The sequence below is a fragment of the Equus przewalskii genome, chromosome 8, assembly GCF_037783145.1.
Source record: "Equus przewalskii isolate Varuska chromosome 8, EquPr2, whole genome shotgun sequence".
Classification (NCBI taxonomy): domain Eukaryota; kingdom Metazoa; phylum Chordata; class Mammalia; order Perissodactyla; family Equidae; genus Equus; species Equus przewalskii.
This window is the reverse complement of record NC_091838.1, coordinates 49,336,528-49,363,719: the sequence shown is the minus strand read 5'-3', so window position 1 is coordinate 49,363,719 and position 27,192 is coordinate 49,336,528. Positions and strand designations below refer to the sequence as shown.

At 37.5% G+C, this 27,192-nt stretch overlaps 1 protein-coding gene across 16 annotated transcripts in view; it reads left to right on the top strand.

Annotated features, from left to right (window-relative positions):
* The window catches only part of UBR5 (ubiquitin protein ligase E3 component n-recognin 5), a 123,721-nt gene that overhangs the window by 45,373 nt on the left and 51,156 nt on the right, over window positions 1-27,192 (top strand). For 9 of the 16 annotated variants that reach the window (XM_070630710.1, XM_070630706.1, XM_070630702.1 and 6 more), the window contains 15 exons: window positions 2,294-2,483; window positions 2,672-2,831; window positions 3,425-3,574; window positions 5,340-5,551; window positions 13,505-13,621; window positions 13,707-13,817; window positions 14,449-14,603; window positions 15,442-15,559; window positions 18,827-19,011; window positions 21,335-21,444; window positions 22,278-22,390; window positions 23,749-23,892; window positions 23,988-24,099; window positions 24,351-24,505; window positions 24,782-24,979. In XM_070630710.1, the coding sequence (XP_070486811.1) occupies window positions 3,433-3,574; window positions 5,340-5,551; window positions 13,505-13,621; window positions 13,707-13,817; window positions 14,449-14,603; window positions 15,442-15,559; window positions 18,827-19,011; window positions 21,335-21,444; window positions 22,278-22,390; window positions 23,749-23,892; window positions 23,988-24,099; window positions 24,351-24,505; window positions 24,782-24,979 (1,872 nt within the window). In that variant the 5' untranslated portion in view covers window positions 2,294-2,483; window positions 2,672-2,831; window positions 3,425-3,432. The remainder of the gene's footprint in view (window positions 1-2,293; window positions 2,484-2,671; window positions 2,832-3,424; window positions 3,575-5,339; window positions 5,552-13,504; window positions 13,622-13,706; window positions 13,818-14,448; window positions 14,604-15,441; window positions 15,560-18,826; window positions 19,012-21,334; window positions 21,445-22,277; window positions 22,391-23,748; window positions 23,893-23,987; window positions 24,100-24,350; window positions 24,506-24,781; window positions 24,980-27,192) is intronic. The other 7 variants (XM_070630712.1, XM_070630705.1, XM_070630708.1 and 4 more) reach the window with 1 other exon arrangement.

The window sequence follows — 27,192 nt, the reverse complement described above, 5'->3', positions numbered from 1 at the left end:
TCAGAGGAATATAACTAGAAGCAATTTAAATTGTTTCAAGGAGAGGAGGAAGGTTTTAAACATTTTTCTTATTTTGACACTGCTTTCTTGGTAAAGTTAGGTTTAAAAATTGAGATCCCAAGATGCTTACCTTCTTTGCTTTTTTGTTTTTATGCTGACCTAAGTTTATTTTGAGGTAGAGGAAGGTCATTTAGATGAGTGTATCCTTTTTAACTCATTCTGTGCTAGAGCTGTTAATAGGAAACATAGCTCTGGTCTTTATTAAAATGTGATGTATCTCCTTTTAATGGTCCTATGCACACAACTAACATAACCGTGTATGATAATTCTCAAAATAATATGTAATAAATGAAATTTTCATTTCATTTTGATAAACCTGGAAGAAGTTTGACACCAGGTTTTCTGGAGTTTTTTTTTTTTTTTTTAAAGATTTTATTTTTTCCTTTTTCTCCCCAAAGCCCCCCAGTACATAGTTGTATATTCTTCGTTGTGGGTCCTTCTAGTTGTGGCATGTGGGACGCTGCCTCAGCGTGGTTTGATGAGCAGGGCCATGTCTGCGCCCAGGATTCGAACCAACGAACACTGGACCGCCTGCAGCAGAGCGTGCGAACTTAACCACTCGGCCACGGGGCCAGCCCCCTGGAGTTTTTTTTTTTACTGAGGCAGCTATTTAAAAAGTGTTTTTTGGGCCAGCCCTGGTGGCCCAGTGGTTAAGTTCAGTGCGTTCTGCTTCAGTGGCCAGGGTTTGGTTTCTAGGCATGGACCTACACTGTTCTGTTAGAGGCCATGCTGTGCTGGTGGCTCACATACTGAAAAATAGAGGAAGATTGTTAGCTCAGGGCGAATCTTCCTTAGCAAAAGAAATAAATAAGTAAGTAAAGTGTTTTGTTTGTTTAGACAGATATTGGGCTTTCCAGTTAAGTGAGAAGAGAGACCAAGAAGTTTGTTGTGTATTGATTTGAGCATTGTTAGTGGTTAGTATATTCAAACATTTTTAAGGGGAAAAAAGAAAGGCTTGGAAGATCAAATTTAAACTAAATCTGTTTGCGATAGGAGGTTGAAGGTTTCACTCTTAGGTGAGTGCAATGAAGAGGAGTTGGAAATAAAGTACTTCTCTCTAGATTGAATGATCTCTAAGTACATAGTAGATTCATTTTTAAGAGAGCCAGCACTGTCATAATTTAAAGGCTAATAACATTATTTGTGTGATCTTTATCTTTTAGATCTGATTGAATGCAGAAAAACAATTGTATTATGGTTGTGATTCTTCCTTTTTCCTGAGGAAGATATGCCCTGAGTAACATCTGTGCCAGTCTTCCTCTATTTTGTATGTGAATCACTGCTCCAGCATGACTGATGAGTGGTGTAGGTCTATGTCTGAGATTCGAACCCATGAACCCGGGTCACCAAAGTGAAGCGTACTGAACTTAACCACTATGCCACAGGGCCAGAAGATTGTTTCTCTCTCTTTTTTTTTAAGATTTTATTTTTTTCCTTTTTCTCCCCAGAGCCCTCTGGTACATAGTTGTATATTCTTAGTGGTGGGTCCTTCTAGTTGTGCCATGTGGGATGCCACCTCAGCATGGCTTGATGAGTGGTGCCATGTCCACGCCCAGGATTTGAACTGGCGAAAACCCTGGGCCGCACAAGCGGAGCACGCGAACTTAACCACTCGACCACGGGCCAAGCCCCAAGGCCAGAAGATTCTTAATTCTCATGTTTGGGGCAATATGTGAAAATGTAGACATGCCCTTTCTAAGTTGTTTTCCCATACTTAAGAAAAAATTAATGAATGTTTCAAATAGTGGCTTCCCCTTAGTCGAAGAGGTTAATGGTGCTAAATATTAATGAGCTACTATCTTTGTAAATGAATGTTTTATTTCATGCAAAGCACTTGGAGTCCTCAATGAATTTTACTTTTTGTGTAGCAGATTGTTGGTAGTTATGTCTGATGGGTCTTTCATGCAAAGGTGAGATGTATTCTATAACTCATTTTAGAGTTGTAACTATAGAAATACTTGGTATGTGGATGTTTAAAAAATTATTTAAAAGATGCAAAAGTGTGATTGTTCTCTTTGTAAAAAGTGAATGTGTTTATAAGCATTAAAAAAATGGGAACAGTGTTATTTTAAAGGTCAGTTCTGTTAACTTGTTCTATCAAAATACTACTATAAAATATGTATCAGACAAATAGCTTTATCTTAGCTTAAGAGAATGAGAATGAGACCCAAAGCAGTCTTTTCAGAATGGAGATTTAAAGTGCATTTAATTCTGTAAATTCTCCACTGTTTAGAAGTCGCTGGAGTTCTGGAGTCGGTGGAAGTGGAGGAGGGTCCTCTGGTAGGTCGTCAGCTGGAGCTCGCGATTCCCGCCGACAGACTCGAGTCATTCGGACCGGACGGGATCGAGGGTCTGGGCTTTTGGGCAGTCAGCCCCAGCCAGTTATTCCAGCCTCCGTCATTCCAGAGGAGCTGATTTCACAGGTATGGCTCTTGTAGAAGGCTTAATGTAAGACAACAGGACAAGGTGAGGTTTGATGGAACATAGTGGGGCTGTAGTCATGACTCATCATGAATTGTGAGATACTGAAGTATTGATCCTAGGAAGCTGATTTTCATAAAGAATTTATCAAAAGAAAATTAGCATAGCACTCTTTTTTTTATAATTTCAGGCCCAAGTTGTTTTACAAGGCAAATCCAGAAGTGTCATTATTCGGGAGCTTCAGCGAACAAATCTTGATGTAAACCTTGCTGTAAATAATTTACTTAGCCGGGATGATGAAGATGGAGACGATGGGGATGATACAGCCAGTGAATCTTATTTGCCTGGAGGTTGGTGGATCACCATCATGGTTTTATCATCTCTAGGGGGAGAGAGTTTTTGCCTAGGGAATGGAATTTTAAAGTGCATTGGATTTTCTCACTGTTCTTTCCAAGGTGGTGTATACTTCTCACTATAGTGTTTGATTTGATTGTAAAATTCTTTTTAAGGGAAAACCAGAGAAATGTTTTCGCTCAGTGGATTTGTGTTTGGTCCTAATAAAGACGTGGATATACGTGCATGGCTTTATCACTTGCTCATAGGTGGCTCTGGAATGTGTTTTTTGATGCCCGTATTACTGAATGTGTAATAACTGTATTTAGATTTTGACTGTATTATCTCTCTGATGTCGCAAGTATCTTAAAGACATATCTTTTTTCTTATGATTTAGTAGGTAGCCCAAGCAATGATCATCCATTTCATGTTCCTTAAAATCTTTCTTAATAATGTTAACTTTATTTCCTGCATAGTTGTTGCTTTTTTTCTCAGGTTATGTAAGTAGTCAGTCCCTGATTTTAATTTATTTTACTTTTCAGAGAGCTTTCAGTTGGTCTACAGATGTTTTCTCTATATCTGCTTTATTCGTATTTGTTTCTGTTTATAGAGGATCTTATGTCTCTTCTTGATGCTGACATTCATTCTGCCCACCCAAGTGTCATTATTGATGCGGATGCCATGTTTTCTGAGGACATTAGCTATTTTGGTTACCCTTCTTTTCGTCGTTCATCGCTTTCCAGGCTAGGCTCATCTCGAGGTAATTTTGCATTTATTTCTTTGTGATCATTGACTGTATGGAGAGAGAATGGTAGAATTCACTATATTTGAACTTTTAATATTACAGGAATAAACTCATTACTTATTAGTGTTTTTGGATGCTTTGGCATTAAAACTAGTTATTACTGATTTTGAAGACTGCAATAGTACTTTACAGATGCTCTTATCTACATGGTGGAATACTTATCAAGGGTTATGACTTACCTAACTATGTTTTTAATTAGGAATATGGATTCTGAACTAAAAGCAGAATTCTACTTTACAGTGACATGCAGCATTCAGAAAACAAGTCTCTTTAATTTAATTGATTAAAATAAAGTGATTATTCTGTTCATGTTAAATCCTGGTTAGATGGAAGAGTGAAATAGGAGAAAAGTTACTAGAATGGGATTGGCCAATAGTAAATATATAGAAATGTTTAGCTTAGTAGAATGCTATTTCCAAAAGTTTGAAATCCTTAGGTATAGTACATAGTAGAGGTTCGAAAGAAGATTTTGAAATCATAACAAATATAAGACTTTCTCTGTATATGTTGGTATCGATTTAGTTGCATTTTAACTTTTATTAAGTCAATATTTTTACCTTCCAGAATGTCAAACTGCTTGATTCAAATAATAGACAAGAATCAGCTGAATCTTTTACTAACGTTAGTGAACTGGAAAAGACCTTGCTGCAAACACCTAACACTTAAAAGCAGAATTTTAAAATAAGAAACTTATGATGATCTTTTAATATATTGAACCTATTATGTAATAGCTTAAAAAATTTTTAAATAAATGTATAGTAAAGTATACCTTAAATGCATCAAGTATTACATTTTCAAAAATTCAATATCTAACACAAATAATTCCTTCTAAATTTCTCCTTTTTGCTTTTCTGTAGATCATCGTTCTCTCTTGGCACTGTTTACTTTGAACCATATGAAATTGCTGGTACTTGACCATTTTTGACTTGCATGGGTGGCAGTTTCATATGGCTCAACTTAATATTGTTTTTAGTCCTTCTTATCCAAGTCTTGGAAAGTAAATTTTGATTACCTGTTCAAAACATAAGGTATGAGCAGGCTGAAAAAAAACTGGCTTTAGAGAGTTCGTAGGCCAGTTGCAGAGTAAGCATTTTTATAAGGAAATCTTTCTATAAAGATTCTTAAGAGAAAAAAATGCCTGTCTAGTTTCTCAAAAATTTTTAAATAAGACGTATCCATAAAAATCCAGCCTCTAAAATTACTCTAAACCAGGGCTTTATCAGAAGTTTTATAGTTAATGGGTTTGTAGTTTAACCCTGTCAAGTGTTTTTTCCTGTATGTGTAGTTTTTTTTTTAGTAACTGAAGACTTTCTAACAAATACTTGTTTTATAAAAATTTATGTATCTAATGTGTTGAAATTCTAATTTATGCACGTTTTTGAATAGATAAAAAAGTTATGGTAAGCATTTTTAATCAGAGCCAGAAATTTTAAACTCCATTTTAAAAATCCAATTTAAAATAAAGCAGTTCTGCTCTAAAAACATGTATTTGGGTTTCAGAAAAATCTGCCTCTAAATAGTTCTTAAAGATACTAGTTTATAATTTTCATACATTTTCTTGAAAGAGTTAATGTTTTGAATGTTGCATGTCAGGCTTATTAGATACACATTTGCATTAAGTTTTTGTGAGTAGATAAACTGCTGTTAGTTGCATCCTGAAGGGTCTTTACTAGAGAGTGGCTTACTTTTATCCCACTGGTGTGACCCAATTGCATACCAGTTCTCCTTCTTCCCTTAGAGAGAGACTCTGAGCTGTTGCGTGAACGTGAGTCCGTTTTACGTTTACGTGAACGAAGGTGGCTTGACGGAGCCTCATTTGATAATGAAAGGGGCTCTACCAGCAAGGAAGGAGAGCCGAACGTGGATAAGAAGAACACGCCTGTACAAAGTCCAGTGTCTCTAGGAGAAGATTTGCAGTGGTGGCCTGATAAGGTATTTGGGAAAAAAATCTCCCTTTCCATTTAAATGGATTCCACCTCCACACCCCCAACCCCCTCAAGGGAGATTTTCAGATTTTGTACTACTATTACGTATTAGAAACACACACACAGACATAAAGTGATATTTTTATTTTGTTTCAAAATATAGGTAGAGCATCTTTATTTGGCACCACATGAGTCATCTTAATAAAATGTGTTTGGTGGTGCAGTTTTTTTCTACGTGATGAAGTAAATCAGAGAATTTGAAATGGTAGTTGCAGGTAACACATGAGCATTCTGCTTCAGGGCTTTATTTTTGGTGATAATTACTCCGGTAACTGATGGTATATCCCTTGGTAGAAATTTGTTTTGTAATGCCAAGTGGACCCCAGTTCTGCAGGGCAAGTTTGTGGTCATTGACACAAGCCTGCATGTCAGGGCAAGATTAGGATCCACGTTTCTTTGATAAATTAGCTGTCCTGTTTGCTGGCAGAGAATTTTGACAGGCCTTTGCTCTAAATGCTGTGGGAGACCTCAGAACAGGCTGAACAGGAATGGACTGGGGGAGTTCTGCTCTGCATCCTGAGGAGAAGTACAATGACTGGCTTCTAGAGAACATCCAGAATTTAAGTTGATTTGACTCTTTTAAAAAATCCATCCTGGCCACAAGTGAGCCTGTGCGTCCTGTTGATGGATGGCGTGTAGGTTTCGTTGTCTCAGGTGCTTGGTTGTTCGTCTTCGACGGCTCCTGTAGGACGCTGTGTGTTTTTCATCTCTTTTGGAGTGCCTGTTTGTTCTTAGTTCCTGAGCCAGTAGGAAATTTTCTTAAGTACAACTAAAGTAAAAGAAGATAAGAACTTTGAGGTTAATCTCTAGCAAATAGGGAGATTCTAATAGGGATTTCTTTTCTTTCATTGAAGTTGAATTTGTAATTGGGATATTAAAGGAAAATATTATTTAACTTTCTGAATTTGTTTATTTTTTGTAGTTATTGTGAATCTTGATGTAGTTGATTTCTTTTCCTCTGCATTCAGCTCATGTGGAAAGCTTGAATGCAAGAAGGAACATGAATTTTAATCACTCTTTTTGTAAGCAGAAGGTTATTCTGTTTTTGCCCGCTGGCAAACGTTCCCTGAATTGCCTTCTCTTACTTATTTCCATGAACCTGGAAATGTCTCAAGTTCTACTTTTACTTCAATGGCAGAAGGTGATTGAAACCACTGGGCTTTTTCCTTTTCTTTTCTTTGTTTCTTTTTTTAATACATTGTTCTGTGTTTCCTCTTTCTGTTGCCTGGATCATATTAGGCCTGTGTCTACTTCAGTTGGCAGGAAATAATAGAGGACTCACGAATCTTGTTTTAATAGTACCATCACATACATATTAGTCTAGAATTCTTTATCATGTAGTATTTTTGGTTAATGATAAAGTGTTTTGAATAGTACAAGTTTAGCAAACTTTTTCCCTGGCCAGGGTACCCTCTGTTAGATTTAGCCAGTCTTTGTTGGCCTTTATGCATAGGAATGTTTTTAGGTACAGCTTGTTTTCAGAGGTAGTTACTGAGTGCCTCCTGAAATCTTGACACTCTACAGACCTTACTTAGTTTTTTTTCTTTTTTTTGAGGAAGGTTAGCCCTGAGCTAACTGCTGCCAATCCTCCTCTTTTTGCTGAGGAAGACTGGCCCTGAGCTAACATCCATACCCATCTTCCTCCACTTTCTATGTGGGACACCTACCACAACATGGCTTGTCATGTGGCACCATGTCCGCACCTGGGATCCGAACCAGCGAACCCCAGGCTGCTGAAGTGGAACGTGCACTCTTAACTGCTGTGCCATCAGGCTGGCCCCAGACCTTACTTAGTATGTTATTTCCTTGGTTTGTTTAGACATTGAACGAAGGAGGAATAGCAGTATGTGAAACAAAGTATGTCCTACCTATACCTTTTTTTCCTAGTAGATAAACACCTAATTTAAAATCTTGTCATTGAAAAAGAACCACTTTTTATTAATTAGTGATTGAAATTTAGTCATCAAAAATTTTAATTCAGGGAAAGAAAACAGCTTAAGCCTGACTAAGCTGTTGAATAGGGTCACAGTTATCAACAAATACCAGTAGATGCTTGTTTGCAGGGCTCAATGCTCCACGAACAAAGAGAATGCAAAAAGTCCTTAAGGGAAAAAAAGACCTTACCTTCAGGTAACTTTAGGACAGTATACAAAACTGTCATGCAAGTGCATAGGATAAATACCACGTTGGTCCTTCACAGTTGTGGGTAGTGAGCCCTGAAGAGGTTTGGGGGAGGCTTGCTAGGCGATGAAGAGTGCAGGGAGGTGGGGTGGCACAGCGCCCTACTTGGAAGTAGTCTCTCTGTCTTTTATTTTTTGGTCAAAATATACATTCCAGCTTAATTTCGGAAATGACCTAATCCAGTGTTTTTAAATTGTGATTTTGGTTAGTATCTGTGAATTTTCATTCTTCCTTTTTTTAGGGTACATGTGAAATTCTGTTGATAAGTTATCTGGATTAGTACTGACTTTCCCATTTAGGGGAACACTCACTTCTTCAAAATTTCATCATTTTGTAGGCTAATAAAGCTCCTTTAATGGTGGAACATTTTCTTTAAGCCTTTAAGCCGGTATAATCTTGAACTGAAAATATTTGAGGCTACTTTAAACTTTAGATATTTCCATGAATTATTCTTTGAGGTAAATGTCAAAACTAGTAGAAAAGTGTAATTGAAAATTACCATAAAGATGTTAAAAGCTCCATGAAGATAGAGGTGAGGGTCATTCAATCAGTATTAATTTAGTAGCCTTGATTAAATGCGTACTATCTATTAAGCCTTTTGCTTAGGTGTTAGGGTGAAAATTTTGTAGGAAGGCAGAAAAATTATGTCAGTACTTTTGAGAAAATACAATAATAGAATTAGATACGAGACTCTGGGGAATTGCAAGACGTCACACAGAGTGATTGCTGAGTATGGACTCTGGAGCCAGGCTGCTGGAGTTCATATCCTGGCTCTGCCACTTACTAGCTGTTTGGCCTTGGTCAAATTCTTTAACCTCCCTGGGACTTTGTTTTCTCATCTCTGAGATGGGGATAATGGTTTTTACCTTGTGGTATTGTTAGGAGAATTGAATGAGTTCGTGTATGTAAAGTGTAAAGAGCAAGGGGAAGCTTCTACAAACGGTCTTGTTCTACAAAGAGAACAGGCAGGTTCTGCAGATCGGGGAAGGGTGAGCGAGCCCAGTGCGTTTGGATATTCCGAGTGGGTCCATGTGGCCTGGTTCTCTGCTAGTAGAGAATTGGGTACAACCTGAAAGAGATACATACCATGCCCCTTGTCTGACTGGACTAAAATGCAAATAATGCGAACATTTTATTACAATAATAATTTAGCATAATAGGAATTTAGCACTCAGTCTTTATGTACCAAAGTGAGACGCGGCGAGAGGGCCTAAGTGTGCCTCTAAGTCCAAGTCCCTGATGCTCATTAGCCAACTTAGTTTCTGAGTCGTTTTACCCAACTTTCTCATTAACTCTGTCCCCGACAACCATCTGTCTGTCCATCCTTCCATCCATCCATTTTTCCTTCCTTTCCCCTGTCCCCTCAACACTTCTTTCTCTCCCCCATCTCTGACCTTCCCTCTTTATGCTTTTTGTGCTTTATATTTCTGGAAATAGCTTTGATAATTCAGTTAGTTTGATGAGAAGATGAAATGTTTCAATTAGGTGATTGTCTGACATGGCTCCCTTTTCACCTCTGTGTCATTTTTGCGGTTTACTTTTCTCAGGCTAGAAATGTAGTTCTATGTTGTTGAATGTGTACATGTAAATTGTAACTATATATGTATTTATACCAACCTACTTCCAGCAAGAATCTAAAGTGACTTACAAGGGGAAGAAAAATGCAGTTAGAGTAGTAACAGAGACTGTTCAAGTAGATTGCAAAGATAAGAGCTAAGTAATAAATATGGAAGGGAGAAAAATTACATGGAAATCCATGCTAAGTAAATCTGCTGAAGCTAAACATAGGAACTTTGCTTTGTGTCTTGTAACAAAACAAACCCTTTCAATTTAAAGGCTGCACACATCCTTGATTTCTAATAAGCTCTCAGAGAAGAGTTTGGTGAGAGTTGTATGGTGGGTGATGAAGAAATAAAACTGATTCAGCAAGTGAGTACTGTTAATTTATAGTCATATCCTTTATAGTTCTGGAACTATTTTCATATAATCTAGGAAAAATGAGGCAATTTATTCCCTCTGGCCTTTTGAATTGTAGAGTTGTTTGTTATTCTGTTTCTTTGAATGGTGTTGAGAGGAAATAGCCCCATGACATTTGGCTCCTTACGTAAGCTATTTGGAGCAGCCTTTTTGTTGGAATCAAACTTGTGGGTGTATTGCTTTACCTTCAGGGTTCTGGAAGTGGAAGTTGGGTTGGGAGGTCTTTGTCTTATTGACACTTCGAAGTTTCCAGGGAGTATCTGTGAGGACTTAGCTAGGTGTGTCACAAATGCTGTTTAATGATGAAATAGAGCAAAAGGAGAAATGGTCAAAAGAGGGAACAGAAGCCAGGTATAAGGAGACTCCAGAAAAGTAGACAGGCGGGGAGAGGCCAAGTGTGAACCAGTACAGGTGGCCATATTGTGCAGTATAGCTTGTAGTTGCACTCCGTCTAGTTCAGTGACAGAAACAGCACAGCACTGTTGGAGCTACCACTTAATGGGAAGACTAGTGTTTGCTGATAGTAGGAAAATTAAAAAAAGGATGCAAACCAAGTTTTGTGGGGAGAAATTTAGGAATGGAAAGGCCAGCTTTTTCAAAATATAAATGACTAAATGTAGATGTAGGGGTGGGGGTTCTTGTTGCTGGCTGAGTGGGGTTTTTTTTAAGCTTTGGCCACTAGATAATTTTTATAATATTTTTAACAGTTTCTTCTCCCTTTGGGGAGGAATTTCTAGTTTGATTGATGACCTGTTTAATGTTATTCAGACAGTTGAAAGTTTCCTGATTAGATCCAACCTCTGATGATTTGATTTTTGTTAAAATCACATGCAATATAATGTGTTCACAGTGTGATCAGTGCTAGATTGGAGGTGAGAATACAGTGCTTAGGGGTTCATAGTGGAGACTGACTAATACCACCTGAGAGATTTGGCAAAGACATCACAGAGGAGATGACATTTAAGCAGCATTTTTAAGGTTAAGTAGGTGTTCACCAAGATGCAGAGGCATTCTAAACATATCAGGCATGGGCCTAGAGTCATGAAAGGTCACAGTATGTTTGTTTGCAGAACAAAGAGAAATTCAGAATTGCTGCTCTGTGGTAGGGAGTAGAAGAGCAAGATGAGTAAGACTGCAAAGGGCCCTGGACAACTTGCAAGGAGTTAAGATGTTGTCCTGTAGTCACTAGGAAGCCAACAGAATTCTTAGAGAAGTGACATGATGAGATTGGTGAGGTTTTGTTTGTTTTTAAGGAAGTGAACACTATTGACATTGTGGGAGAAAGATAGTAATAGGAAAAATCTAGTCAGTTAAGAGACTGGTACAATTGTGAAAGAAAGGAATTGTGAGAATCTCAGCCAAAGCAATGGCAGTGGGGACAAGCGGAAGGAAAGAACCTGAGAGGAATTTGAGCAAAGTGCCACATGGTTTTCTAGTCAGTATATTGTTGAGAGAAAAGGAGGAGGAGTTGAGGAGAGGCCCAGGTTCCCAAGTCTCTCTTTTCTTACCGGGTGGGTGCTGGATGTCATTCATGGAGAGGAGGCCTGCAGAGGACATGCAGCTTTGGAGGAGGAGATGAATTCATTTTGGAGATGTTACGGTGCTTTTAAGACATCCAGGGTAGAGAGCCCTTGCAGGACATTCTGGAGGTAGGAGATTTACTTGTTTAAAAGCATGGTGCCCTAGTGGATGCTGTCACTAAGGCTGAGGGTGGAACATAATGTGAATAAAGGGACAAGGATAGAATCTGGGGCAGGGAGTGCATGGTGGTGCGAGGGAGATGGAGAAAGTAGTTGTGAAGATAGGAGGAAGACCAGTAAAGAGTAGTGACCTGTGAACAAGGCAGAGGAGAGGTTCCAAACAGATGGTGAACAGGGTTAAATGGTTTGAGGAGTTTAAAGATAAGGTGGGTTAATTAAATGCATGGGGCGTTGATATGGCTGTTGGAAGTGCAGTTACAGCTGTCAGTGAAATCTGGTGAGGTGAGACGTATGCCAAGTAACAGTTCACTTTCCCATGAGTAGAACTGAGGAAGAGATGGGTTTTGATGGTGGTTGGGGTTATGAGAGAGGGTTGCACCCAGTTGTATGAGGTTTGTCTTTAAAGAGGAGAGGAAGACACTTCTTTCTCTGAGATGGAGGAGGGCAAGAGGAGAGAATTGTGTTTTTTCGTTAAATAAATCTTAGAAATAGGAATATTCAGGAAGCTTGTGCTTTCTGGGTGAGTAGGAAATGAAGTCAGGGGCAGAGTAATGATAGATGAATTTCACTGAGCACTTATTAGTGCTGGGCTCTGTGCTGTTTACTTTTTATGTTACTTTATTTGGTTTTTATCCTCCTCTCCTCAATGTACTATTATTATTATTATTCCCATTTTAGAGATGAAGAAATGGGTTCAGAGAAATAACTCACATGATGTCACATACTTAATAAGTATTGGATCCAGGTTTTGGACTCACTTGGTTTGATTCTATCATCCTTTTGACCAAGGGGTTGAGAAGGAATTGTGAGGTAGAAGTGTTAAGATCTGATGCAGCAGGAGAGAGTAGACGGTGGTTTTCAGATACCCTTGGTGATGGGAAGAGAAGAATTGCTAACTTGGAGAATTTCAAATTTGGTCTCTCTCCCATCCTTCTATAGAAGTGACTTGAAAATAGAGCTGACTGGTACTGGTAAAATAGAAGATTAAAATTAGTGTTCTTTCTGTACAACTTGAGGCATAACCTCTTGTACTTATATTATAAATCTTGGCAGACTTCACAGGCATTAGCCAAGTACCATAATACATCTGACCAAATAAGATTGAAAGTTGACAGCAAACCAAAAAGACACAATTAATTTAGCATCCTCTGGAGCCAGAATTTCACAGAGCAGAGTAGTTGTGTATAGACCAATAGCAAAATGTACATCCTAAAATCTGTTTTTGGCAGGTTTTGCTGTCGGGTTTTTGGGTAGCTTTATGACTCTGATCATATTCGTCTTATGTAAAAAAAAATTATCATTGGTACTGTTTATTTACATTTATTGTCTAAGCTTTTTATAATTTAATTGTATTCCAACTCATTGCATATGCATTGCTTTAAGACTAGATGAACTTTTACCTTGAAAACAACCTGGACGTTGGTTTCAGCAGCTCGGAAGAGCCTGCAGGGAAGGAAGCGTCTGTTTTGACACTCGGCTTCCCTGCTTCAGCTCCTTACTGAGTTTTTTCCCCTTCATTTAGTCAACACATTTATTGAGCACCTAGTTAGTGCGCTTTTCTAAGAACTGAGGATACAGTAGTGACCACGAAAAAGCCTATGTTCAAGTAAGATAGACTGTAAACAACTAAACACGTGTCAAGTTGTGAAATGCTAGGAAGTAAAAAGAAAGCAGAGTAAGAAGATAGAATAATAGAGTGGTGGTTTTGTAGGTAGTGTGGTCAGACAAGGTCTCATTTGAGCAGACTCAATTGAGGGGAGGGAATGAGTCACTTGAGAAACAACAAGGACATGGTGGGGTCCTGGTGGACATGGTCCAGGAGCAGGAAGAAGGGCCTTGTGACTGGAGGGGAGTGAGTTCAGGGAGGGAGCCGGGGCCACGTTACGGAGGGCCTTGCAGGCTGTGCTAAAGACTTTGCGTAGCTATGGTTTGTGTGTTCACGTAATTAATCCAGATTTGATGGAGTGGTTAAAGTGTTGTATCCATATCATTAGGTTTGGCAGTTGTAATATTTATACCATTGTATTATTTTTACTTTATAGGATGGAACAAAATTCATCTGTATTGGGGCTCTATATTCTGAGCTTTTGGCTGTCAGCAGTAAAGGAGAACTTTATCAGTGGAAGTGGAGTGAATCTGAGCCTTACAGAAATGCACAGGTATTTTACTATATTAAATCTTGCGTCAAATAGTGCTACAAATGAACATACAAAATGGTAATCATTTTTCTTAATGCTTTCAAAGAATCCTTCATTACATCATCCACGAGCAACATTTTTGGGGTTAACCAATGAAAAGATAGTCCTCCTGTCTGCAAATAGCATAAGAGCAACTGTAGCTACAGAAAATAACAAGGTATGACACACTTTGCATGGATTGATACCGTTTCATGTTTCAGTTCTTGGGTTTCTTCCTCTCCCTGCCTGTTTTCCATCTTTTCATTTTCTGTCTTTCTGACTAGATCCACAAATACAAAGTGTCTCAAGCCTTAGCAAAGTAATCTAGTGTATAATCTTTTATACATGTTGCTGGTTTACTTCTATATTATAATCCAGCTTTAGGGTAGCTTTGTACTTTAAGGGAAGGGAATAAATATTGAAGATCAGTGCTTACAAAAAGGGGAGATATTGAAAAGCCATAATAGATACATTGAGAAAGTATGGATACTATACCTCAGATGATCAGTTTGGCTTTAGAATTACTAAATTCTTTTAAAAATTATTGGAGCAAATGTTTACTTTTGATTAATGTCTTAGAGATGGCTTTTAGACATTCCTTTCAATAACTGCTATTTTTATTTATTTGTGTGAAGGAGGTATTTTAGTTTCTAGTCTTATTAAGAACCTTTTCTGAATGACTTATTTTTCTAGCATTCAGATCAAAACATTTTAGAATTCCAGTCCATAGAGTATGTATGCCTAGCCCTAGTTTTGACAACCATCATTGTTTTTATTTTTATTTAAACATCTAATATTTTCTTCTTTAGGTTGCTACATGGGTGGATGAGACTTTAAGCTCTGTGGCTTCTAAGTTAGAGCACACTGCTCAGACTTACTCAGAACTGCAAGGCGAACGGATTGTTTCTTTACACTGCTGTGCCCTTTATACCTGCGCCCAGCTAGAGAACAATTTATATTGGTGGTGAGTGTGCAGAGAGGCGTGTTTCTTATCTGTGAATGCTTTCACGTGCAGAGATAGGTGTGCTGAGTACTGGAATACTGACCTGAGAAGGTCAGTCGAAAGACAATGCTGTGTAGAGAGGGAAATTTCACTTTGGAGCAAAGTAACAGTAAAAAAAGACCTTAAAAAAAGAAAAGCTTATAGAAAATGCATACTTAGTGACTATAATTATGAAATTTTATAAAAGTATAAAATAGAAACAAAAATCACCTATATCCTACAACCCAAAGATAACTACTGTTAACCTTTAGGGGTATTTTAATCTTTTGTTCTGTACATAAATGTGTGCTTTGCTTTTACATAATTGGAAGCTTAGGTTATACGGTATTTTTTCATGCTTTATTCATTCAACAATATTACTTAAAATATAGTTTTAAAGGTTATTAAAGTATTTCATTGTATGCATATTCTATGCCTCGCTTAATTATTCCTTTACTGTTAGAAAAGGACTTTAAATGCATTCTCTGTTATGTTTTAAGGAGTTATTAGTAAGTATGCACTGGCAGAAATAATATATAGGGGAATCTACTAATGAAATATTATTTGGAAGAAAATATCAAATGATGAATTTCCTGTAAATTTTAGTCTTATATGTTTGAGAAAAACGGAGCCAGTTATTTATAAAACCTATGATCAATTTACGATTAATAATTGCACATGTTAATATTATTCTGAAGCAAAAATATTAGAGAAGGAATACACCAGAAATGGTTAGATAATAGGTAATATGTGTAATTTCAGATTTATTTAATGGGCTTCTTCCCTGCTTGTTTGACCAGTTTATGTTTTTCCTTTTCAGGGGTGTAGTCCCTTTTAGTCAAAGGAAAAAAATGTTAGAGAAAGCTAGAGCGAAAAATAAAAAGCCCAAATCTAGTGCTGGTATTTCTTCCATGCCGAACATCACTGTTGGTACCCAGGTGAGTGATTAGAATTAAGCCTGTCCTAAAGGATGTTGTTTCTCTTCAAAATCACTTTCTTCCTCTGTAAGTAACTCCCCCATGAGCAATGTCATTTGAAGGACCACGTTCTGGTAGCATGTGTGTGCCGCATCAGTCTTTATTCAGTAGTTGAGTAATGTATGGATTCTGCTCCAGTGTCAGTGGGTTGGTTTCCTTATGGGGCAGGGTTCCCAGATTTGCCTCGTTTTAAGACTCATTTGGTATTTAAATGCAGAGTCTGGAGCCACTTACCTGAAACATCTCTTCAGTTTCTCTGGTGACAGGGCCCAGGCATCACTGTGTTTAACAGACATCTCAGGGGATTCTTAGGACCAAGCAGTTTGAAAGATACTGCTCTCTGGGGATATTGTCAGCCTGAGGCAGGAGGCTTCGTCAAATCCCGTGTTTCCACCAGTTTCTGTTTTTGACTCTGAGATAGTTTTGGCTCCTATAGCTATCTTATGGAAGGTGATTTTTCTAATACCCCAGTGGTTCTCAAAGTGCGGTCTAGGAACTCCTGCTGGCTTCTCGACCCTTTCAGAGAGTCTGCAGAGTCCTTCTTTTTCCAATTATGTATCTGTGTGTGGTTGAACTGTCTTCGTATACTTTAGTCACCGTTAACATACCATAGCAGATTGAATGGAGAAGCAGACATGGGAATCTAGCTGTCTTCTATTAAATCAGACTTGAAGAGATTTGCAAAAATATAAATAATGCCACTGTTCTTGCTGATTTTTTTTTGAAAATGTTACTTTTTATAAGAATTGTTTATATTGACATGGAGTTTTTTTTACTGTTAAATATTTTTAAGTTTCTCAGTTTTAATTACTAATACATTACATACTACCTAGAAATGACCCACATAAACCAAAGATTTTTGGGTCCTTAGTAACATTTAATAGGGAAAACGGTCCTGAGATAAAGAGTTTGAGATCTGTTCTTCTACTTCTAATACATTAGGCTTTTGTAGAAGTTAATCTTCAGGACAAAACTTGATGCTTATATTCATTATAGCAAGTGCTGCAATGAATGTTTAAGGACTTTATAATCCCTAATGCTTAGACAAATGGTGGTTTTTATTATGTAATGTGGTACTTGTTTCCTCACCTAACACTTTATTTCAGTTCAGCTTTTTTCTCATCACTACAAGGTGGTTTCACTTAAATTCCCTATGTCTTAAAAACTAGTCACTTCTTTAGCTGTTACTTTTCTCCAGAAGCCAGCGTGAAGGTACCTCTTCTTTTTGTCGGTGGCTCAGGTTCTTGTTCTGTTCATGGTTGTCTTGTTCTTACTCCTTTGCTGGCCTTCCAACGAGGAAGTTTTCAGCGATTACCTACTATTTTGAATGTTAGTGTTCAGCCTTCATTATTTGTCACTTGCTTTGGAGACATCTCTTTCTCCTAGGAGCTCTCCTCCTATTTAGTTCAAATACTGATTTCTGGTGTTCTCACAGCTGCTTGTTCCCTGGACTCACATGATGGCAGGATATCCTCGCAGCTGCCTTATTGGCATGTGGGATGACATGACTATAGCCAAAGAGGGCAGAAGAACACTTTAAAGATGAACTGAAGAAAAGCTTTAAACAAAATACCTTGACACTAAATTGCTGAAAGATAGCAGCATATTAAAATACACTGGTATAGAATTAAGATTTTGTTTTAAACCTATAGAAAACTGGGGGTTTAAGATAGTCACAGCTACAGAACAAGGACAGCATTCATGTGTTAACAATCAGAAAGGATTGTTGATCAGTTATGGTTTTCAGCTACACCTGCACTCGCAGATCATAATTATTGAGGATAGTGTATTTAGCAAATATTCAGTATTCTTTGCATATCTTGTTACATGCTGGATCCTGAATACACACCTCCTTGTTTTTAAGGTGCATTTATTTTTATAAGAAGACATTAATAAATAACTTATCTTCTAATATATCTTGCCACATTTCTCTTTCAATTACAGCCTTTTTCTTATTGAGCCTCTTTTAGGCTTTAAGTTTTTACTGGTCCTTTCTGAAAATTTGGGATGAAACTTCCCTTTAAGTCACAGCTAAGCAGGACATACCTTTTTAAAGAAGTTGGCTCTTATGACCTGTTCCTTCTATGCCACAAAACTGTATTTAGTGACAACACAACTGTTTGATGAAACAGCAGCTCTACACCAATATTTTCAGTTCCCGTGCTTCTCAAGTGTTCCACCTTCTTCGACGTCACTTATATTTTGTTATAAACCACCATAAAACATGACGCTCATATATGCCACTGTCACGTACAACATAGTCATTAGTTGTTGGATGACTGAACAGAATGTCAGTAAGATTGGGCTATTGGAGAAATCACCAGAGATTTCCAAAAGTAATGGTTCATATCTCATTTGGAGCTATTGTTGGTGTGTTTCACACTGTCACCTTGCAAGTTGTTGGTTGAGAGTATGACCTGATTGTGCTCTCTGGCAGTGACAATTTATAGGCTGTTCACTGCTGAACTCAGTTAGTGTCTAACACCAGTGTTACATGATCTTTTCTTTTCTTCTTTTCCCCAAAGCCCCCCAGTACGTAGTTGTAGGTCCTTCTAGTTGTGCTATGTGGGATGCCATCTCAGCGTGGCTTAACAAGTGGTACTAGGTCTGCACCCGAGATCCAAACCGGCAAAACCCCGGGCCACCGAAGCGGTGCCCGTGAACCCAACCACTAGGTCACAGGGCCAGCCCCACATAGTCTTTTTTAATTTGAGAGAAAACTTATGTTATACAGTAAAGCTTCTGGCTTGTAGAAAACAGCAGTTTTCTGGGGGGAAACAAACATCCATAGAGATGAAGTTATAGAGCCTATAGAGAGCATGATGAATTAAGGAAGAAAATAATTTTGAATTATAAGAAACAGACAAAAAATGTAATTGTTTTGTTCATATTTTACTTTTTTAATGACAACTTCTTTAGTTTCTTCTCTACTGGTTCTATTCTACTTCCTTGTAGCAGAATGCTCAGAGTATTTGCTGCATGCAACTTTAAAGTTAATTTTTAGCAAATGTGCTAAAATTATCCCTGCTCCTTAATTTGGGGAACAGATTTTCTTGATGGAGACCTTTAGGTCAATGGTTTATCAGCTGTCTTGATTGTGTAAGATTGTATTTAGAAAATGTAAGAAGCAATACTTTTATATATTGTATTTTCATACATTTGAAATAAATCTGATAGTGTGTTTTAAAAATATCTCATCTTGATGGTGATTTTTCTTTTGTTTGCTAGGTGTGCTTAAGAAATAATCCTCTTTATCATGCTGGAGCAGTTGCATTTTCAATTAGTGCTGGGATTCCTAAAGTTGGTGTCTTAATGGAATCAGTTTGGAATATGAATGATAGCTGTAGATTTCAACTTAGATCTCCTGAGAGCTTGAAAAGCATGGACAAAGCTAGCAAAACTACTGAAGCTAAGTAAGTACTCTACCTTAACTAAGTTTGATTTTACACCGTTCTGGTTTGCTCTGTATATGAAGGGGAGTAATCCAGGGAGACTTAGAGGTGTACAGTGATGAAGAAAGGTGCCAACAGGATGGGTTCTTGTTAAAATCCTCAGGAGTTTTGAAAGGAATTGGTAAAATTTACTGTTTACAGCTTTGTTAGTTATTTGTATATTATAGTTGTTCTTGATGTTTAGTGGCCAGAATGAATGTCAAGTTCTCTTTTGATGTCTTGTTTTGTGCTTAGAGCGTGTGCTCTGCAGGTGCATATAGCAGTAATAATGTGTTCAGCCTTACTGTATTAGGCCAGCTTTCTCCTCCTCTCTGTGTGATCATCTTAATTTTTACCTAACATCTTGCCTGCATCTTGATCATTGGAAGGGTTTTATAGGTTAATGTGCTGGGAAGGGAAATTATATAAAGGGTTTGTAAAGTTTTGGGTTGGAGAGAGGTGCAAACAGAAACACCTCTGAACTGTGTATAGCCCGCATTCTGGGGCTGGCTTATTGCGAACCAGGTACACAGATCTTAACACCTGTACTTTTAGAAACATCTACTCATTTTTAAAAATGTTCATGTGTATTATAATTTGGTTGTTTGGTACATGAACTAAAAAACTTTAATAAAGTTTTTAAATAACTTTTTTTCTTAAACTTGTAAAAATATGTGACCATTATAGCTACATGGAAGAGTAATAATATCACATTCCAGAATAACATTTTAAATATTTTGATGTATATTATTTTTTCCTAAATATATGCAGGCATTGCAAAGAAATGATTGGAGATGTACTGTACATACATCAGGTTTTTTACTACACATACAACAGGTTTTTAAAGTTGTGAAATGTTTTAGTTTGCTCACATGATGGAATGATTGTAAATCTGCTATCTTTGGTGCTGCTGTTCCTCTTCACGTTAAAGATGCAAATTGAAATCCAGAAAACACAGATTACTGTTAAATGAGTTCAAAAATAATCTTTATTAAACCAAAGCTATTGTAATTTATGCCTAATTAAGGTTTTTTTTGCTTTGTTTTAGTGCTCTCTGTCTTGTTTTAAAAATACATTTATAGACTGTCTTCCTAATTACATTGATTTTTATCCTAAAAATAAAAGTAACAAAACACATTTTCATTGTTTATGAAACTTCGTAAAACGTTTGAAATGTTTTTGATATTTATAAATATAAACAAGATTCAAATAGAATATGCTATTTAAATCCTGTACTTTATGAGACTTTTCAGGATCTTCCTTGAAATTTGCCATCTGTATTAATAAACTTAGCAAAAGAGCTAAGTAAAATGAAACATTAAGGTAATCATTTTCATGTCAGAGACTCTCTTCTGTGCTAGTCATGAAGTGTGTTCACTCTGAGGGCTTGTTAGTGACGAGTCAGTGTCAGCTGGCTTGCCGCATCATGCGACTTGCAGAGCAGCCATGAGTGTTCATGTGTGCTTGTGCTGTGCATTTTCCAAAGATGCTGGTGGAAATAAAATTGACTTTCTGTGGACTATTTGTATACTCAGGTGAAATTCCAGGTGGGGGTAATAGGAGATGAAGGAGTTAAGATGATGGCCCTGATTATAATATGTACCTGAATGATCTGTATGTAATGCATTTCTGAGTAATATGTTTCCAACTGAAAGTTGACTTCTGCCCTTTAATGAATAAAAATATTTATGGTTTTACCATCTGTAGTATATTGTATAGTTGCTGTAGGTATCTTCTTGAGTATAATTAATAAAATAATTCAACGAAGAGGGTTAGAGTATTAATGCTGTAATTTCTCATTTCAGTTATAGCAGGTGATGTTTCATCACTAGGTGGTTCAAGAATAAACTTTTGTAAACCATTTGAGTAGAGTTCTTTCTTTGAACTCTAAGAAATTAATGATTTAGTGGGCTTTTTATTTATTTACCTTTACCATTTTCTCAGTTAAAATCCTGTGTTCAAGGCAGGGTTCACTGAACTGTGAAACTTATTTGCTCAGGAGGCAAAATCGAGTGTAGCTTTGGTTGTTATTCCTAGATAAGGCTTCTCTGAATCATTGTTCCAATTGTTGATAGCTTTATATATGGTATATTTTTCTTTTCTATTTTAAAATGTTAAAAATTTGAAGTATGCATTGTGTACTTTGTCAGTACCTAGAATCCTAAAAACCTACTGTTTTGTTTTTCATGTTTTTTAATGTTTCGTTCCCTTATAAGAATAATTAGACTCTTGAAAATAAACCTCTTGACAAATTCCTGATATTTCATTTTCTTAATTATGAGGAGAATCTTATTTCTAATCTCAGGCCTGAAAGTAAGCAGGAACCAGTGAAAACAGAAATGGGTCCTCCGCCATCCCCGGCGTCCACGTGTAGTGATGCGTCCTCAATCGCCAGCAGTGCGTCCATGCCATACAGTAAGTTTTATGTGTAGTACACACTGGTCAAAATAAGGTCCCAGGCAGACAGCTGTGTTGAGTTTGTTTCTGATTTGAGGCAACTCATACCATTTCTATCATCTTTTTATGTAAAAGTGTTTCTACTAGTTTGATTTATTTTTGTGTGCAGCTTTATTTAAATGGAAAAATACTATTTGCAGTGTTGACTATTCCTGTTGTTTTTGAGAGTTAGTAATTTTTTCCAGTATGCAAAATGCGTTGCAGTAATAGAAGGAAATAACTGCCACTCCATGGGAATCTGCCCACCTTTGTTGAGACTGTTATTATGGTAAATTGGTTATGGCTTGGTCACGACTTTTGCTCAGAATTTGTAGAATTTATAAGCCTAGACTTACTGCTGCACCTTGGATTTAAAGAGTTTTTTTAAAGCTCCTCAAAATAAATTTATTTTATAGTATAGTTGCTTTGCACCTGAGGAAAATGAAAGTTAGACTTTAATAGTTATCTGATAGTTTTAGGGACAACCCAACAGATCTTTGTTCATAAACCTTGGTTAGATAGCCCTAATTTTGAGTGCCCAAAATATGTTCCTTATTTCTTTGCGGTTGTTTGTAGTAATGTCAGCATAGGTAGGCATTAACAGATATGGTCATTTTTTTATTGTGAATTCATTTGAAGTGAAAGTCGGTCATAAAACCACAATTTATAAAGCAGTAGTTCACTAAATTTCTATTTAGGTATCTTAATTATGTATCCCTTTAAAAATGATCTTCTTTCACATATTTAGATGAAATCTATAAAGTGTCTTTCACATTTTCTTTTTGGTACTTACCATTTTGTTGTTGTCTAAGAACGACGACGGTCCACCCCTGCCCCGAAGGAGGAGGAAAAGGTGAACGAAGAGCAGTGGTCTCTTCGGGAAGTCGTTTTTGTGGAAGATGTTAAGAATGTTCCTGTTGGCAAGGTTTGTTCAAATAGCTAAGAGTTAACTGCTAAGTGAACTGTGCTGGTACTGGTTATCCAAGAGTTTATGCTTGGTGAGTGTTCATCAGCCCTTTCTTCATGGCTGCTTTATTTATCCCCTACAGGGATTGCTTTAATCCCGCCCCTTATTCAGATACAGCTCTCTCCCCGTCCCTGACAGATGAACAGATGGTTCTTAGGCCTCTCCTTGAGCATTTATGGTGATATGTTGCTTTTTAAAAAAAATTTATTTTGGAATAATTTTAGATTTATAGAAGATTTGCCAAGAGATATACTACTTTTTGATCCAGTTTGTTCTTTGGAACTATTAGACAGTTCTAATGGAGATCATATTCTATAACATTAAAAGAATCTTACTACTGTAAGTCATCCTCCACTTTCTCTTTCCCTCTTCCTGGTAAGGGTCTTGCCTTCTAAGAAAGCAAGTGATTAGAGTCCATCACCTGGAGTGCCATCAATTCTACACACATACTTAATTCCACACACCTACTTCTCCACACACACTTGAAAACAAAATGGATCTATAGCTGTAGGATATCTGCAAAGTAAAGGTTTTCCTGATTGCTCATTAGTTTCTGAAATGTGATGGTATTTCATTTTTACTTGAAAGAGTAGATAGCCCATGCGCTGTAATTTACAAAGGCCTTTCTCATACACTATTCCATTTGACTCTCAAAGTAGAACTGTAGTTTGTGGGCAGGTATTTTCTTCTGAGATGAGTCTGGCTCAAAATCAAAAGCAGTAAGTAGCAGAGGTGGGACTCAAGTATCCTGGTTTCAAGTCCTGTGCTTATCTTTCTGTGCATTGGTGACTCTATACCTGTGTTGTCCAATACAGCAGCCACTAGCTATATATGTGCTCATTAAATTTATTAAAGTTAAATAACATTAAAAAGTCAGCTCCTCAGTCACATTAGCTCCATTTCAAGTGCTCAGTAGCCACTTACGGCTAATGGCTGCCGTAGTGGACAGGGCAGATATGGAACATTAACATGATCGCAAAAGTTCTTTTGCAGAGTGGGGCTCTAAACTAATAGAGGGAGGGTGGGAGGATTGTGTGGCTTATACTTAATTTTTTCAGTTGATTTCTAGACATCCACAGACTGTAATCACTGGCCACTGGGTCAGTTTTTCTCTAGAAAATAAGCCTCAAATATAGACGTACAACAAAGCTTTGATGAGTCTGTTCAGGTTAATTTTATAACTTGGTGATCATTGAAGAAACATACTCCTAAGGAATTAAATGCTTTCAATGTTAAATTAGTTCAATGAATATAATTTGCATATTGATTCCATATTAGTTAGTGTTAATATTCAGCGTATTTACTTGTACTTCTAGGTGCTAAAAGTGGATGGTGCCTATGTTGCTGTGAAATTCCCAGGAACGTCCAGTAATGCAAACTGTCAGAGCAGCTCTGCTTCCGATGCTGACCCTTCTTCTCTCCTGCAAGATTGTAGGTTACTTAGAATTGATGAACTGCAGGTAAGTATAGGGGAATCGCCAGCAGGTGAGTATTGGGACTGGCACCTTGAGTGTGTTATGGACTTTGAGAGCAAAATTCCTTTTGTGTCGTGCAGGTTGTCAAAACTGGTGGAACACCAAAAGTTCCTGACTGTTTCCAAAGGACTCCTAAAAAGCTTTGTATACCTGAAAAAACAGAAATATTAGCAGTGAATGTGGATTCCAAAGGTACAGATTTTGTAACTTTTTCAACTGACATATTCCATATCCTATTAATGCTTGAACAGTAAATGGGAATAAGATAAAGTGGTTTGGGGCATTTGGTAGTTTTTGTTCCCCGTGTTTAATAATGTTATGGAATGAAATGTATCTACATTTCAAATGTGGCCAGAGATGTTAAAATTTGGTAGGTACTTATTAGAGATTACTGAAGGTGTGTAACTTTTTTTTCTTTTTTTTACATTTATGTGTTTCTGAAGGTGTGCATGCTGTTTTGAAGACTGGAAATTGGGTACGATACTGTATCTTTGATCTTGCTACAGGAAAAGCAGAACAGGAAAATAATTTCCCCACAAGCAGCATTGCTTTCCTTGGTCAGAATGAGAGGAATGTAGCCATTTTTACTGCTGGGCAGGTATAGAGGCTTATTTTTGCTTTTGAAAAGTAATACGATGACAACATTGGCATTTCCGTGAACCTTAGGGTTTGGCTCTAGTTTGCTTGTTATTAAGCCAGTGAAGAATTTTGAATATTTAGCACATTTTAATACTAAGCTTCTCATTTGGTCAATATTATAACCTATATATATGTATATAAAACTAATATAATTTGAAAATAAACGTATCTGTTGTAAAAATCAGAGATACACTTTTGATTGGATGCCAAACTTATTATTTTCCCTCTGTTATAGGAGTCTCCTATTATTCTTCGAGATGGAAATGGTACTATTTACCCAATGGCCAAAGATTGCATGGGAGGAATAAGGGATCCTGATTGGCTTGATCTTCCACCTATTAGTAGTCTTGGAATGGGTGTACATTCTTTAATAAATCTTCCTGCCAACTCAACAATCAAAAAGAAAGCTGCTATTATCATCATGGCTGTAGAGGTAATTTGACTTTTGAAAGTACTTGGCATTTTAACTCAGAAGACACTGCTAGTCTAGGGAAATAATCTTGAGCAGATCATTCATTGCCACTTCTTTACAGGAGCTAATAGTCTCTTAGGACAAGAGAGATGAGTAAACCATTGATTACAGTGTAATCTAAGTGTTTGAGAAAGGTGTGCACAGTGTGGTAGGAACACAAAAGGGAAGGATAGAAACCAGACTGTGACTGTAAAGAAGGTTTCTCTGAGGAGGTGAGGCCCGGACACAGCTGTGCATAATCAGATGGGGGTCTGCTAGACTCAAGATGAAGGTGGGAGGTATTATCCCAGGCAGGAAGCAGCCTTTGTGACTCTCATCATGTGTTTGGTGTACATTCTTCTGCTATAAGCAGAAGGCAGAAAGTAGCGCTTATAACAGATATGGCTGGAGAAAAGCCGTAGGGTGCTTTGTGTGCTAACCTGAGTGGTGTAAAGGTTCCCCTGAGAGCTACGAGGAGAAGGATTTTAAGCTGCCTTTTAAAAAAACAAAAAGATTAGCACTGGACAGAGAACAGAAGTTGAGAGACCGGATAAAATGGCTAATGCATTTATCCAGGTTAGAAACCAAGTAAGCTTGAACTCTTGGAAATGAGGAAGAGGCATGGATTTGACAGATCTTAAGGAAGTAGAAGCTCTAAAGCTTGGTGACTGGACATCAGCAGTAAATGAAAGGAAGGAATTAGAAAGCTTCTGATTTGGGTATGGTTGATGGGGAGATGGGGAGAGGAAAAATAGGGAAAACAATTGGGATAAGGGAAGAGAGCGAGTTTAGTTTTGAACATGTAGTTGTGGTATTTGTTAGATGTAGAGGCAATACCACTGGAAGTTATTGGAGCAATTTGAGTAGAGATTGACCTGATTTCACTTAACATTTTCCAAGGATCATTGCTGACATGCAAAGAATACGAGGGGGACAGAGTGGAAGTAGGGAAACCATTTAGGAGGTAATTAAAATAATCCAGGTGGGAGGTGATGGTGGCTTGGCCCAGGAGGTGGAGTTATGAGTGAGAAGTGATTAGATTCTAGATATACTAGATATGTTTTAAGGTAAAACCAACAGGATTTGCTTATGGCATGGTAAGTGAAATAGAGGAAGCAAGCAGGTGAAAGGTTTGGAAAAATGAAGTTGCCATTTATTAAGGTGAAAACTGTAGGGATGAAGCAGGGTCAGGAGGGAGAGGGGGTGATATCAGGAATTTGTTTTTAGGCATGTTAAGTTTAAGATGCCTATCAGCTATCCAAGCGGAGATGTTGAATAGAGAGTTAGCTGTGTAAGTCTGAAGACCAGGAGAGAGAGGACCAAGCTGAAGAAATATGCTTAGGAGTTGTCAGTACATCTGTAACGTTTAAAGGAATTATACTGAATGAGATTACCAAGGTCATGGAGAAGAGAAAAGGTCTGAGCCATGAGAATAGTCTCAGCATTTAAATACCAGGGATATACTGAGGAATGTGCACAAGCCACTGAGAAGGGGCATCTACAAGGGTTGGAGGAAAACTAGAATGAGTGTTATCTTGGAAGCAAAGTGAAGAGCATGAGTCAAGTAGGATGCAGTGATCAACTGTGTCAAATGATGCTGGGGGCCAGGTATGGCAAGTACTGGATTTGGCTCCATCTAGGTCACTGTTGACACTGGGGATGAAAACCTCGTTAGAGGGAGCTAAGGAGGAAAGGGGAGGTGAGGAACTGGACAATAAATATCCACAACTTTTTTGAGGGGGTTTTCTGTAAAGGATGGAAATGGAGCTTAGTGTGGGAGCTTATTTAGCTTCCATTAGGCTGGAGATGATAAGCAAACTTGTGAGAACTGCATCTAAATAGTCTGAAACCAGGTGCTCCTGAAAGCTGCCTGTAAGCTTTTGTTTAGAGAGACAGTGCTCGTATTCTTAGTTTAGTTTTGATTGTAACCTTGCTAGACTAGTTCTGAACTGGTAGGGCTGTTTGATTAAGGAGGTGGCTGTGGCCTGAATTTAGCCGATAGAAATAGCCTTCACATCGTTTTAGAATTCTTGATTAGTTGCCAACATTTAAAAAATCACAGGACTTATATTTAAAATCCTGATTTTCACTTGCTCTTAAAAATTAGAAGATTTAGTAACACTGGGCTATCATAAAAACATTAGCCCCTTTTAGAGGCTATACGTGGTCTCCAATTCATTGCAGTTCCTACTACT